The sequence below is a fragment of the Carassius auratus genome, chromosome 7, assembly GCF_003368295.1.
Source record: "Carassius auratus strain Wakin chromosome 7, ASM336829v1, whole genome shotgun sequence".
Lineage (NCBI taxonomy): Eukaryota > Metazoa > Chordata > Actinopteri > Cypriniformes > Cyprinidae > Carassius > Carassius auratus.
In genome coordinates this window covers 11,024,310-11,038,815 of record NC_039249.1, presented here as the reverse complement: position 1 = coordinate 11,038,815, position 14,506 = coordinate 11,024,310, and the positions used below count along the sequence as shown (strand labels likewise).

Here is a 14,506-nt window from a genome sequence, read left to right as displayed (position 1 = left end):
AAAAGTCTGTAAGGCGAAATGCTTACAATAAGCACAAACAGCTGTAAATAAGCTTCAGATAAGTGCAATACAAGCCTGGTCTTCTCTTGTCAATATCTCACTCAAAACATCTCCGAAAACAGATTTCCTCAGAGTTAGGGGGCAGAGTAACTACTGTGCTAGCTGGGTTTATTCAGCGTGTTCACTGGATAATATACACACTTAGTCTTTAAGTGGGTTGATAAATCTCAAGGTTGTTAGAGATACTTTTATAAACCTTTTAAGCCTTATGCGAGTCATTCTGAATCTTCTCTTTTGTGTAAGTCAGTTCACATTAGGCAACGCTCAACAGCAAACTCAAAGTGTTTTTATTTTTAAGGGCAGTGTGGCTTTGACCACTGATCAGACTTCAGGTTGGATAGTTTCTGATTAGTGTTTATGTAGAAGTAAACCTTGCCTCTGTGTTGTGAGATAAAGAAGACATCACTTTTTTAGACAAATATACACCACCAATGAAGGTAAATGTGTTTATCTGCATCTATACAGTTGTTCTCTCTGATAGAGTCTATGTAGGTAAGAGGACATTAGCGTCCCAGGATGTAAAAGGTCTGTTTTGTAATCTCTGACAAAAAAGCAGATTTTCAGAACACACTCTTTACTCTTTATTCAGCACACAGAAGTTTCCTTAAAAAAGCGGTCACTATAATGACTAGAATAGTCTCCACACATCACACTGCAGTATCAGAGCAATTCCTTACACATTATTCATCAATGCAAATACACCACCGTTTAAAGGTTTGGGTTTTTGAAAAACGTCATGTATATACTCACCAAGGCTACATTTATTTGATGATGAATGCAGCGCAAAGAAAAAAAATAAATCTGAGCAGGTGAGCTAAACGGAGTTAATTTAAAAAACAATAATGCATATGTGCAAAAACTGATTTAACTGGAACAATAAAGAAAGATATATTACAGTAACATTACGTGATGCACACAACAATCTCGTAGGCAAAAACCAGAACAAAAAACACTGATTTAAAACTCAAATGACTAATGAGTAAAACACAAAGTCAATGTGAAAGCCACTGTTGTACTGCTAATGGAAAAGCAAAAAGAGGAACTGCATAATTTAAAAATGGCAAAAAATGTATTATAATAACAAATCCCACTAAACTCTGTGATAGTAAAGCCATTTTTTACATCTATCCATTGCATTACAACAGAAATATTGTGTGAATGAATTGCTGTGCTCTTTGTGTTTCAGTAAAAGACCATACTCGTGCATAAATACACATCAGTGTTTAACCCTTCTCATGCCAGTGTTACTGAGTCGAAAAGTTTAGGGCTAGAAAGAACAACTGTCAGATTTAGGGAAAGGGGTCAGTCGGTGTGGCATTGAAGCTGGCGTCAGCAAAAATGCCCAGTGTCCCGAGAGTGGTAAAAATCACAAAGATCCAGAGGAAGAGTCGATCAACCACCATGGCGACATACTGCCAGTCCTCCTTTAACTGAGGCAGATAGGAAGAGGAAACGAGAGTAGAGAAAGAAATAAAGGGAAAATGAAAAGATGAAGGTGATGGCAAATAGCGAAACCTAGGGAAAATAAAGATTTAGACAGAAGCAGGAAAAGTAACCTATAATTCTGGCACAGTTGGCTATAGTTATCTGTATACAGTAAATCACTTACAGCCTCGTAATCTTTCTCTGCCTGCAGCTGCTCTGCGATGTACGTGATGGCCTCCACGGCTGCCTTGAGATCTGGAGGAAGGGTGAGGTAATGACTCGGGCCGTCAATGAACTTCCTCAGGTCGGTGCACGGTCCATCAGGCTGGTACCTGCACCACAGGGAATGGAGGAGGAATATCACTGTGCATTAAATTTAGAACATGCTTTGCATTATTTTGTATGTGCACTGCTCAGAAGCATGCTCTATATAAGCATGCAAATTCTTATGGGATTGCTTAACCAATGCATTGCAAGCTTAAGTTGCCGTTGAACATTCTTACGATACATAATTAAAGGAATAGTGCATGTGCATGTCATTAGCAACACCAAGGTCATGGGTTTGATTCCCCCGGAAATGCATTAACTGTATAAACATAAACCTTGAATGCAATGTACTGTATGTTGCTTTGGATAAAAGCATCTGCAAAATGCATAAATCTAATATGAATTTTAATGTTATCGTTTGTGGTAAAAAACTAGTTAATGTCCTCATACTAGTAAACTGTCTTTTTTATGTAGAAAACTGTTGTTTTCCATTTGAAGGATTTATTATTTTGTACTCCTGACATAAATTAATACATTTCTGCACCAGTTTTTTCAAAACAGTGGTCAAATATCAACGCTAGAATCTTTGATCTTTCTAATGATGCACAGTTTGTTCATTTCAAGTGTGATGTTTTAACATGTTGTGAAAGTGAAACAATAATTTGAGGCCACCAGCGATTTCTAAGATGATGAGGGTTCATTAATTAATTAATTTCTTAATGATAAATAGTTGAGAAAAGTGTGCAAGTGTTTAAAACCTTTAAATGCATTGGGCTGTGCATCTTTCCTGCTGTGGGTGCGCACCCACATAATCAAAAATAACAAAACCTACGCTAATGTATACCACAGATCATATTCACTCTTACTTATTTTATAATTCACTCTTTCATTCACTAACTCAGTCATTCTCGCTTCCTTTTCTTTCTCCCTTTTTTTCAAAATCCCTGCTTTATCCACCCATGAAATCCTTCAAGGCTGATGTGTTGCATTCCTCTTTTGTGAATCTGTTAGCTAACATCTGTTTCATTATGAAGCCCCTCTTTCTCTTCATCCATTTTTTCTCTTCCCACCACCAGGGGTCAGTGTGACCCTTCAGTCCTCCCAGCTCTTGTGTCTACTTGTGTATTCAGCTGCAGATACAGGAGTTGATTGCAGGTAGTGTGTGGTTCCCCAGTGAGCTTCAGTGACCTGAGTGGAACCCCATTAGACTGAAACATACGTTAATGCCAGGATGAGAGAAGAGGCGAGCTTTAGCCCAGCTGAGGAGTGTGTGTTAACACATGTGCCTACATCTAGGACTTAAAACAGCATTAATATCATCACAGCAAATCAAAGTCTAAAACATATTGTTAAAATTAATTTAAGTTTTTTTCGTCCCTACAGTTAAGAGCCACAAGTTACCATCAGATGCATATTCAGAATGGCAAAGCTTCAATCTGTTTTACAGGTTTCTGGAGTCAGTGAACATAGTATTTTATCAGTCGTCCTGGGAAAACCATCACAGGATGATAAAACGAGACCTTTTAATAAATAATAAAGTTTGCAAGGTTCAAAGATATCCAGAGTTTATGGTCTTCAAAGGTGCTGGAAAGCATAGGTATATTTTGCATGAATTATTTTGTTTTCCAGAGTATGTCAAAGTAGTTATGGACAAAATCTACAGGAATTTTCCATGAATTACATTGAAAGTAAATAGATTCATAATTGAATTTTCTATTCATCAAAGAATCCTGAATTCTTCAACACCGATAATAATAATAATACATGCTTCTTGGGAACCGAATCAGCATATTCAGATGATTTCTGAAAGATCATGTGATGCTGAAGATTGTATGAGATTTCAAATGTGCCATCACAGGAATAAACTGCATTTTGAAACATAATAAAACAGAAAAAAATGTTTTTTTTTAATTGTAGTAATATTTCACACTAATACTTTTTTTCTAAACTTTTTTTTTTTCTTTCTAATTAATGAATTAAATGCAGCCTTGACAAGCATTGTCTATCAAAATCGTTAAACGATCTTCCCTTTGAAAGGTGTGGGGTTGGTAAATGTCACATTTAAAATGCAAACTGTGGTTATATGTTGTTATATAGTTATATTTTACATATGTTGGGTCAGAATAAGTTAGATGGCAATAGTCAAAAGTCTTGCAAATGTGTTAAATGAATTAAACAAAAGGTCAATGGCATCCTCCGTTGGTCTTTTCTCCCTCTTCTGTACGTCAGCGAACACAGATGACTAATCAGGAAAGACTAATTTGACTAAAACATGGTGGCAATGACACACTATAAAACCAATTATAAAGCAAGATACCGCTGCCTCATCGAATTTCTTCCTCATCTTCTCCTTCTCTCCTGTCTGTACATCTCCTCCCGTGTCTCTCGAGCCTGATGCAGGGCAGGTCTAATGTGTCAGAGCCAATTTGTGCTGATCGTTTTTATTTTACTGATGATTTCTTCTTTTTTCCTCACTCCCCATACAAACACACACACATATATATATACCCCAGACGCACACAACTCGCTGAGAGAGAAATTCCCTGGTTGAGCTGATTTACAGTGTAGAAGAGAGAGAGTAAGGATTAATCAAACCCTAAGGCTTTTAACTGTGCTCACACGCATACAGTGGGCTCCACGAGTATGAGACCAGCATCCAAAATGTCGCTATTTAGCATTTTTCTAATTAAACGGGCTACAGTTTTTCATCACAAAATATATTATCAGCAAAACAATTACAGTTCAAATTTTAATTAAAAGTTAACATGAATTTCAAAATATTGCTTTAAAGCAGCAGAACTTGCATGAACTCCACAAAAACCTAATCGAAACAAGACATTTTACCCTAAAAAAAGTATGTCACATGATCGATGCTACATAATTAGTTACAGTGGCATGCGGAAGTTTGGGAAACCCTTGCAGAATCGGTGAAAATGTGAATACTTTTAAAAAAAAATTATGTTTTTTTTTTAATTTATTTACTACTGTCTAAATTCATACTGGAAATGGTTTATATTTGAACCCTTTCCAGCAGTGACTGTATGATTTTCAGATCCATTTTTTTTTCACACTGAGGACAATTGAGGCGCTCAAACACAACTATTAAAAAAGGTTCAAACATTCACTGATGCTCCAGAATGAAACAAGATGTATTAAGAGTTTGAAGATCAAGGTAAACTGTACTTAATTTGTGTACCGGGAAACATACAAGCATCTTCTGTTGCTTACAAAGGGCAGAACTAAATGAAAAAAACAATATATATATATTTCAACAAAATGAGAAAAAATTGGCCATCTTCATCATGATCAAAAGTTTTCAACCCCTCAACTCTTAATGCATCTTGTTTCCTTCTGGAGCATCAGTGAATGTTTGAACCTTTTTTAATAGTTGTGTTTGAGCGCCTCAATTGTCCTCAGTGTGAAAAAAAAATGGATCTCAAAATCATACAGTCACTGCTGGAAAGGGTTCAAATATGCAAAGATGCTTTAAACCTGAATAATCTGCAGGCCCTGAAGGATTTTTCTGAAGAACAGTTCTCAGTTTAATTGTTCGGGACAAACAAGGGACTCATTAACACCAATCACAAAACAGAAAGACAGTCGAGGATCATCAGGTAACAGCACACAGTATTAAGAACCAAGGGTTCACAAACTTTTGAATGGGGTTGGTTTAATCATTCCAGCAATATTTTTTTGTGTTGTGGACTAAATGTAAACATCTTTTATGTACAATATCTTACTGAATAAAAAATAACATGCATTTAGTATGATCTCTCTTAAAATTATTCACATTTTCACAGATTCTGCAAGGGTTTCCCAAACTTTCACATGCCATTGTATGTGATGAGCAACCTAGAATCTGTGTGGAATGTAAAAGATACAATTTTTACGTCCGACCATTCATTTTTTCCATAGTTCTAAAGCTGGTCCAGATTTAGATTTTGAATCCCAAACTTTCATTGTGGCATTTGACATGACTGGGGTCTTTAAACATGTCTCCAAAATAATCATAATAACATTACCAATCGGTGACTGAATACTTATTATTGTGTACCTGCGCCCAATCAGTTCTCTTCTCCCTTCTGTCCGAATTGACCCCTTTGACCTATGACCCCACTGATCTGTGACCTCCAGATAACCTGAGGAGCTCGCTCACCTGTGGGGTTTGGGGAAGAGGAAGTTGGTGTTGTTGGGCTTGCGGATGAAGTACTCATCGGCCACTCTGCTGATGGCTTGGATGTTCTCCTTTTTGGCAGGTTTCTCAAGAAAAAGAGGGGTCTCCACTTTGGGCCGCAGCATCCCCAGGTATGGAGGCAACATGTGGATGAAGATCTAGAAGAAATGTAAATTTACAATCGTATAAGTTCTACATTAAATGTCATATACTGTAATAACAGATGTTGATTCACTCAGAATAAGTGCTGTGTGTATGATTTTTCGAACTGTACGTTTGTTATTTGGCCAATTCTCTATTCACAGTGGAATAATACTTGTGTAAGCGAAACGGTAATTCTAGTGCACTTTATAGTCCTCGCTTCATCTGCATGACTTCACAAAGACTCTAAAAGAAAGAGACAGATTGCACTTGGCCAGCAAATCATCTTTCGGCCTTGCATCACACGTCTGTTTTCACGTGGCCTTGCTGTCATGAGGGAATATCCTGCAAACTGTACCCAATGTCAATTAAGAAATGCTGATTTTTTATTATAATCTTTAGAAATGTTGCCCACTTGTGATTGGGTAGCTTGAAGCTGGTGTTAATAGAAGGTATAAATGGGTCACTGTGGTGATAATGAAGAGGCCATGGCTTTAATACGTTTAAATAATGTAGAGCTCACAGCCATTGATAAAGGTTAATTGTCTTAACACAATAGGCTGCTTTTTGGAAAGATGCTGTTATTTTGCTGTACAATCTCTTTGCTAAACTGAATTGTTGTCCATTTTGAACGATTAAGTTTTTTTCATTTTCTATCATTTTTTCAAAAGTTTGTATAATCGGCAGACGGGGATTTTTTTGGTGTGTCCGGGAATAAAAAGGAAATGCTATTGTCATTTTAACAATGTAGCTGTCAATTTGTTGAAAGCTGCTGACTCCACATAATTTTCACATAAGGATGTGTATCTCTTTACAAAAGCAGAGTGACTGTGTTTTGCTAATGCTTATTTATTCTCAACCCAAAAAACCAAATCCACCCCACAGTAAAGACTGTATTCATCAAGCATAATTCCAGTTTGTAGAAAGCAAGATCATATGCTACTGTATATGATATTTTTGTACTGACCTTGCGCACCCAGAGGGGCATTTGGTGTGTGTTGGGGGAGCGATGGTGAAGGTTGAGCACCACTACGCTGAGGATGACAGAAAAGGTGACCAGGATCATGGTGAACATCAAGTAGTTGACAATAATGGGAACACCCAGAGATGTTTCTGGGACTTTGTTGGCAAGCAGAAGCAAGAAGACAGTTAAAGTCAGCAGTACGTTGATGGAAAGACCCATCTTCTCCCCTGAAAGGGAAAAAAGAGCTCTTCTTGATCTATTCATGCATACACTTACAAAGTTTTAATGTGTTTTTTTGGGGGGGGTTAGGTTAATTGTACAATATATAATGGACTTAATAGAACAGAATGCATAAGCTGTGCAATTAGCTTGTACTAATGATCCCTTCATGATTTGTTCCTCTTTTAACTGGTAGAATTACAAGACTGAAAGACTGTTTAACTGTGCAGGTATAAAATGATGGAAAATAATAAGACATTCATTAGTTCAAGGTCAATAAAACCCAAATCGAATGAAATGGCCATTTGTATTGACGCTCATTCATTTTCTGTGCACAAGAGGACTTGATTGATTTAACCATTAAAAAACAGATCCTGGCATAGGTTTTTACCCGCATCAGGTGGCAAGTAGAAGTTAAAAATGGCGATGATGGTGATGAGGATACAGGGCAGGATGATGTTAAACACGTAATACATGGGCTTCCTCTCAATGATCAGGTAGAAGGTGATGTCCTCATACAGGTCCTCTCGCACATTCTTCCTAGAAACCCTGTGACGAATATGCCATTCTCCACTCTCTGGGATGAGAGACCAGAAAAACTGCACCATTGTCATTTTGAGTGAATTTAAGCAGTCTAATACAATGTGCAATTTTTTGAAATGTAACAGTTTGATGTAAAATATTGCATTTAAAGCATTGCATGCATTTCTAGGTGTCTGATATCTTAATGACCATGAATGTGAAGGGGCAGTGCCATTACCACTAAAGCCTGTGTCATAGACAATCTCCCGGATTTCATTTCCTCTCTTATCAAGGCCATGCTGCAGATCCACTTCTGAGGAATCATATGTATATGAGCGGAAAACCATGGTGCAATTTTGCCAGTCGAAAGGAAAGTATGTCACCTGCAGATGGAGAAAAAGGTCCCGTCAGTGTGTGCGCTTGTCTGATGAGCATCTTTCCTCTCAGATCTTCCTTTAATCATCTCTCTTTCTACTTTACACACATGCAAAGACCAGACGGAACATCAAACGCAGCCAAACTAGAGCGAGGCCAAACAAAAGCAGCAATCCAAATGAGGAGGGGAAAAAAGTTCACAAAACAAGTACAAACGAATCAGACGGAACGGAAGAGATCCTTACTTATATGAGGTAAAGCAGACTTTGTCAACAAGAAATTCTCCCCAGCAGTGTCCTACAGTAATATATTCAGTGCAGTAGTTGTGCTGAGTATAAACACTAGCGATTTAATGCATGATTGAACTTCTCATGATTTTCCACTTCAATACAGTATTTAAATGTCTCATCCATAACGGACTCTTACTACTACAGTATTTACAGAAAGGTGCTGAACATTCATCAACAAGAACAATACAGAAAAAAAATGAGTGATCAAAACAATACATTAAAGCATTGATGATAGGGGAACCCATAAAATTAAAACACATATTGCATTGCAGAATTTACCTTGACCCCGCAGGAACTCTTGTAAAGTGCTGGTGGGGTCCACGTCACACGGCCGTTACTGTAAGCCTGCACATGGACCTGTAGAGCTACACCAAACACGCCATCATTGCTGCTCACACACACACACACACACAAAGGTTTTTAATCCAGGTTGACTTGTATATCATTTCCAAAAATGTAAACCTTTAAATTAATGCAATTTAGATGGTTACACTGTTGCTTTTCCCCCTGAAAGTCCAAAAGTGTCCACAGTGACAAACTAAGAAAAATAAAAAAATATGCATATGTGCTTTATAAGTACTAAACAGACCATATGTTAATAATAGGCATGCTAATAAGCAATTAGTTACCGTAATAGTGAGAATTGGTCCCTATACTAAATTGTTACCATAATTTACAATGTAAAGTCTTGTATTAAATTAAAAACATGCATCATATTCCACTCCATATTGTTCAAATGTTCATGCTCAAATGGAGTATGTTAGTGTAACAAGAAACAGTTCAGAGTCTGTAACTAAACTAAACATAAACTGCACATTCAACAATACTGGCATGTTTTCTATCAGTATGAACAGTTTGGACAGATTGGAATCACAGCTGAACCATTATTATTAGATATTGAACACTCATCATCACTGATTATTTGGCTCTAGTTTAATGCACTCGTCATGGACTCTGCGTTATGTCTTCGAGAACAATATGAGCTTCTTAAGACGCCTGTGAGGTGCTGAATGCATTGGATGTTTCTCTGTGTGCTGATAGCATGCAATTTAAAGAACATTACTGAGTAGACCAGAGTACTTAAAGGGATAGCTTGCAAAAATAAAATAAAAAATAAAGTCATTGTACTTGCACATATTTAAATTTAGGTCTCAGGTGCTGGGAAATGCCATTGGCTCTTTATCATCTTGTAATGTGTATGATTTACACACTTGAATTCCCACACGTTCCTGACACAAAGCTTTTATATGACTCGAGACACAGTGTACAAAGTGTATGGACTTCTCCTTTATTCTGTCCTTTCAGACGCTTGACAGCTTCTGGTCATTGTTAACTTGGAGTTACTGACATGACACTGTCAAATTATGTTATTTTATCACATCTTGTATGGTTGTTTCATAATAGGGCAGAGTAATACCTACAATTCTGATACTGTAGATCAACCATTTGAGCCCTAAACCATACAGCACTGGTTTATAATCCTCACAGGACACAAACCAAGCCTTTAAAACATCTTATTTATTACGGTAATGGTGCTGTGGGACTTGAAGATGTCCCTCATTGAACAGTGTGTGTGTGTGTGTGTGTGTGTAGGAGGTAACGCAGCACCAGCAAGGCTGCTAGAGGACAGCAGTGTTGTTTAATTGGCTATAAAGCAGAGATGAATGAAGGAGGGAGGATATTTACACCAGCAGTGATGGGGGTCTACCTGGACATTACAGTGAAAGTGTGTGAGAAAGGAAAGCAGACTTCTCTTGACAAGCTTCACAAAAGCTTTGATGATTTCTGTTATTTCTGCAAGGCTCTCTAAGATAATGTGCCCCGCACTCATAGGTTCATTGAGATAATATGCGAAGCAACACACACACAAACACAACTCACTTATTGATGAGAACAATATCAGGAAGCCACACTTTTCCAGACGGGATACGCAACACATCAATTCCCCCAAACTCTTTTGGGTTCCAGGAGAAGCGATAATCGTTCCACTCCTGCAAGAGCACAAAAAGGTGTGTGTGTGTGTGTATTCGTGTGCCGATAAATGAAGGTCATCGTAGAAGTTCATCATTTAATCAAATGATTTCAAATAATCTGACTTGTGTCATTAATGATAGCAAATGCAATATCTCTGCACATTTGTTCATTCATATTATCAACAGGATTTGCATAATTTTTCATTTTGCATTCAAAGTTACTGTATATTGATCCTAGTTCTTATTGCCAAAGTTCGTCTTGTGTGGTAATTTCAGCGCAGGAAATTGTGATGATAGATGAACTTTTCCTCAATGCAAATAAAGCTTTATAAATTTGAACTGTGCTCAAGACGTTATTTCTCAAAATGACACACGGGAGCCAGAAGAAGAAATTGTGCTGACTTACCAAGTTCATAATAACAATAGTGTTCATCTCCTCATCTTTCATGTTCTAGAACACAAAAAGCATGAAAATAAAAAAACTAATAAAAAGTTCATTAACTTAAGAATGGACATCTGTGAATTAGTGTCCCTGTGGCTCAGTGGTAGAGCATTGCATTAGCAGTGCAAGGTTGTGGGTTCGATTCCCAGGGAACATGTTAGGTAAAAACTGTTAGCCTGAATGCACTTTAAGTCGCTTTGGATAAAAGCGTCTGCTAAATGCATCAATTTCATTTTAAATTTAATTTGGCCACAGCATGATTGCAAGTGTGATGTTTCTTTCATACAACTGTTCAATAAATGAGAAGTCATGTATTGAGTAACTAGCTTTTAGACACAGTATGGAGAAGTATTTAGTTTATATTTACTCCACCTATAAGAACAGCTGCAAAGAAATATCAGCAATCTGGACATTACAGAACCATAAAATGAACTTCAGGATGCAACATCTTCAAGCAATTTCAGCACTACGCAATTTTGGGTAAGTTACATCATATACAACATTTTAGAGGAGTCTATGTAACAATTAGGTTGAAAATGAAATGGCTCCACCTCCATAATGAATGTAAACAACACAGTAACCACCAAACACTATATTATACTAGGAATGTATTTTGTTTTTCTTGACAGCTGATGAAAAACAAGAGCGTATCTATGAAGAAGGATCCCCAAATTCTCTGCATCTGATGTTAGTTTAGAGTCAAGACAAATAATGGGAACCCTGGCTGCAATGAGAGAAGGGGGTGATGGGGTATGATTAGAAGACAAGGGAAAGACCTGCTCGGATCAGTACACAGTCCTCAATGCTATTTAAAACTAGTGTAGGAATGTCAGCTGTCCCAGTAGAGAGCACACACATTTGGGGGATGGTACCACTGTACCACTCATACAGTCATTGTATATACATTTTATATGATTAATATACATTTAATGATTTCAGTGTGTGGATAGCAGGCTGAATACAGTTATTTGGGATGATACATTAATGCCGTTTCATTATGTATCTGGTTTCGGACAAACACTTGATTGCTCGAGCAAAATCCATGTAAAATCACTTTTTATAAGCCTGTAGAAAAGGTCATGTTCCTTTTTATTCAGAGCAATGAAAAGACCTTGATTATAAACTAACTCGGAGACATTTGCTAAGACACAAATCTTCGTGTGCACTGTTACCCGAGAGCTGGTTATTAAAGCCCTGTTTTAGGAAGTGAAGGATACCATGAGCTGATTCACATACCAAATCCACACACTGAACAGCTGAACCTACGTCAGACTTGGTTCAAACTAACTTTTAATTATGGGCCGACAAAGAAACTGAAGCAGTTTTTTCTTCTGCAAATTTAACCTAAATAATTAATAGCATTTCATTAGGGGCATGACTCCCATGTTTTTTGACTCCCTCTTTAAGAACCACAGCATTACACACTGAGACACAATGGGTTATTTTGCAGTCAGCGAATCATAACATTTTTGCCCCTAATAACATTAATAACAATGCAAATAAAACATAAATGTCAAGTCAGACTTATTTTTATAGCTCTTTCCACAATACACATCACGCTGTGTTGTTAAAGATGAAATACACTTTAATAAAATAATAACTGAATATTAATATTAATGGAATGTGCCTATTAAACTACATACAGTAACTATGTGTGTTTGTATGTTCGTACCAGGCTGAGAAATGATGAGAGGGTCATGCCTATCCTCACAACGACCCTTTCCTCTGGGCTCCGTGCGGGACGCACTTTAACATTGTATGAAGAAAACAGTTTCTTCATCAGCCGATTTTCTGCTTCTGATGCATCTGGAAAAGATGTTGTTGTGTTTCTGAGAAAGAAAAGATGACTACAGAAGCACAACTCTCTCCCACCCTTCAATCTTAAGAGTCTGGGTTAAAGCCCAGAAAGTCTTGTGTAGGGGAAAATCGTTGAATACAGCTCTGTGCAATGATGGATGGATGGATGGATCTAAAAATCTGAGGCTCGGGGTGTTCTTAGACCTGCATCATGCACAGTTTTGAGGGTGACTGTTTGCTCCACTCACCCGGCCATCGCTGATGTTTTTATGCATCACGTCTGCCGTTTTTTCCCCGCAGCTTTTGAAGGTTAGCCGCATCTATAAGCGGCCTTCTAGGGGTGCCACATTCATCAAGTCTCGCCAGCTCGAGCCCTCCAGAATACAAACTGACAGTTACAAACGACACGCATCACCCCATGCGCCACCTTCATTACCAACCAACGGCTGCTGCTTTGAGCATATGTACACTTTTACAGCAATTTTACTGTTTTGACCGTCTTTTCTTGTGAGTTATAACTTTAAGTGGCTTTAACTCCAAGAAACCCCAATCCTGTATTCCAATTTTAAGAGACAGCATCATGGGAGAAACTTTACGGAAGTTTTTTTTTTTTTTCGTATGAGCATTTAAACGTTAAAATAAATGAGGCCTTACATTGAGTATGCCATCTGCTGCTCAACAGTCCCACTGAAAGTTTCCCTAAAAAATTACCACAATTAACCTCCCGGAAACACCTTTAAATCAACTTTTAATATAAAGAGTTCCTGATGACAGTATGACTTGAGGTTAATTTACTGTTTTCTCATGGGTACTTGTAAAAACTACTATTTAGGAAATGCCCCTTTTATGTAACATCAATTTGGTACCATTTTTACAGGTGGTAAATTCTTTTGACTGACTCGTTCTATCATACTTTCTGTCCTATGCTTCCTTTCACACAGTCATTGAAGTATACATCATTCACACCATTATTGTGACACACCATGGTAACATTTGGTTCAGTCAAACAAATAGTAAACAATGGCAGATGCATGTTTCAAATCAATCTTAGGGTTTTTTAATTAAAAATACTACAGAGCTATAATGAGTGCTAAAAACACCATATACACGAAGTATGGCTTTACATTAATGACTGTAATATCTATCCAAAGTGTGATTAATAAATATATGGCACTCTCATGAGGTTTTGTGCCAATTCCTAATGTAGATTTATGGAAGACTTAATAATTTCACAGTAATCTCAAAATATGGCTGTTATTTGACCTTTCCCCACTGTGGTGAGTTACAGTAATTTAGCCTCTGTCATGGTAAGACCTCTGTTTATCATACAGTATAGCATACTGTAAAATAACGCCCTGGGATTATCTATTAAAATTAATGAAAAGATATGCAAATTACAGGCTTAAAGCTTACTAGTAATGAGGAAGATAGATTTAGATTTTGTGAATTGAGTAAAAATGTTGTGGAATAATGTTAAAATAATATTTTTTTATGCATTGTTTGGAGAGCTATACTAAAATTCACAACTGATTTACTATCAGCTAATCATATCAGATCACAAAAAAATAAAAAAATAAAATAATAATAATATAAAATCAGATCACGCGTGACGTTACTGTAAAGTTTACCGCGCGTTCACACGTGCGCGGCTGCGCGCAATTTTGGAAACCTAAACTTACCTGCTATTGCGCTCAGGCCACAGAGGCAGCAGGTGAAAATAAACCAGTTCTCCGCCTTCATGGCGATTAACCTAATAAAATCACGGTAATATCTTCATAGAAAGTAAACGTGCGGGTCTATCCGTGTCTGTTCCAGCACACACAGCTGACGAGAATTCAGACAGCTGTCACTGAGCTC

At 37.4% G+C, this 14,506-nt stretch overlaps 1 protein-coding gene across 5 annotated transcripts; it reads right to left on the bottom strand.

Moving 5' to 3' along the window:
* Positions 1-145: 145 nt before the first annotated feature.
* LOC113105869 (acetylcholine receptor subunit beta-like) lies at positions 146-14,506 on the bottom strand. Of its 5 annotated transcripts, none has more exons than XM_026267228.1 (11): positions 14,329-14,483; positions 12,898-13,023; positions 12,525-12,658; positions 10,817-10,861; positions 10,319-10,428; positions 8,717-8,825; positions 7,642-8,155; positions 7,035-7,258; positions 5,909-6,084; positions 1,670-1,817; positions 150-1,490 (listed from the first exon to the last, which is right to left on the bottom strand). In XM_026267228.1, exons 3-11 carry the CDS (start codon positions 12,630-12,632, stop codon positions 1,350-1,352), a joined length of 1,575 nt encoding a protein of 524 aa, XP_026123013.1. In that variant the 5' UTR covers positions 12,633-12,658; positions 12,898-13,023; positions 14,329-14,483; the 3' UTR covers positions 150-1,349. The 5 variants fall into 5 exon arrangements, with proteins under 5 accessions (XP_026123012.1, XP_026123011.1, XP_026123016.1 ...); XM_026267230.1 differs by lacking the exon at positions 12,898-13,023 and having other exon boundaries at positions 151-1,490; positions 7,642-7,827; positions 8,011-8,155; positions 14,329-14,389; XM_026267227.1 differs by lacking the exon at positions 12,898-13,023 and having other exon boundaries at positions 146-1,575; positions 14,329-14,506.

What these genes read in the sequence shown, in the direction of transcription:
- LOC113105869 (XM_026267226.1), bottom strand. Translation starts at nt 14,389, where the DNA reads ATGAAGGCGGAGAACTGGTTTATTTTCACCTGCTGCCTCTGTGGCCTG. An exon ending in GATATTGTTCTCATCAATAA is followed by an intron (nt 8,826 to 10,318) that starts GTGAGTTGTGTT and finishes GTGTGTGAGCAG; the next exon opens with CAATGATGGCGTGTTTGGTG. An exon ending in CTACTTGCCACCTGATGCGG is followed by an intron (nt 7,259 to 7,641) that starts GTAAAAACCTAT and finishes TTTCCCTTTCAG; the next exon opens with GGGAGAAGATGGGTCTTTCC.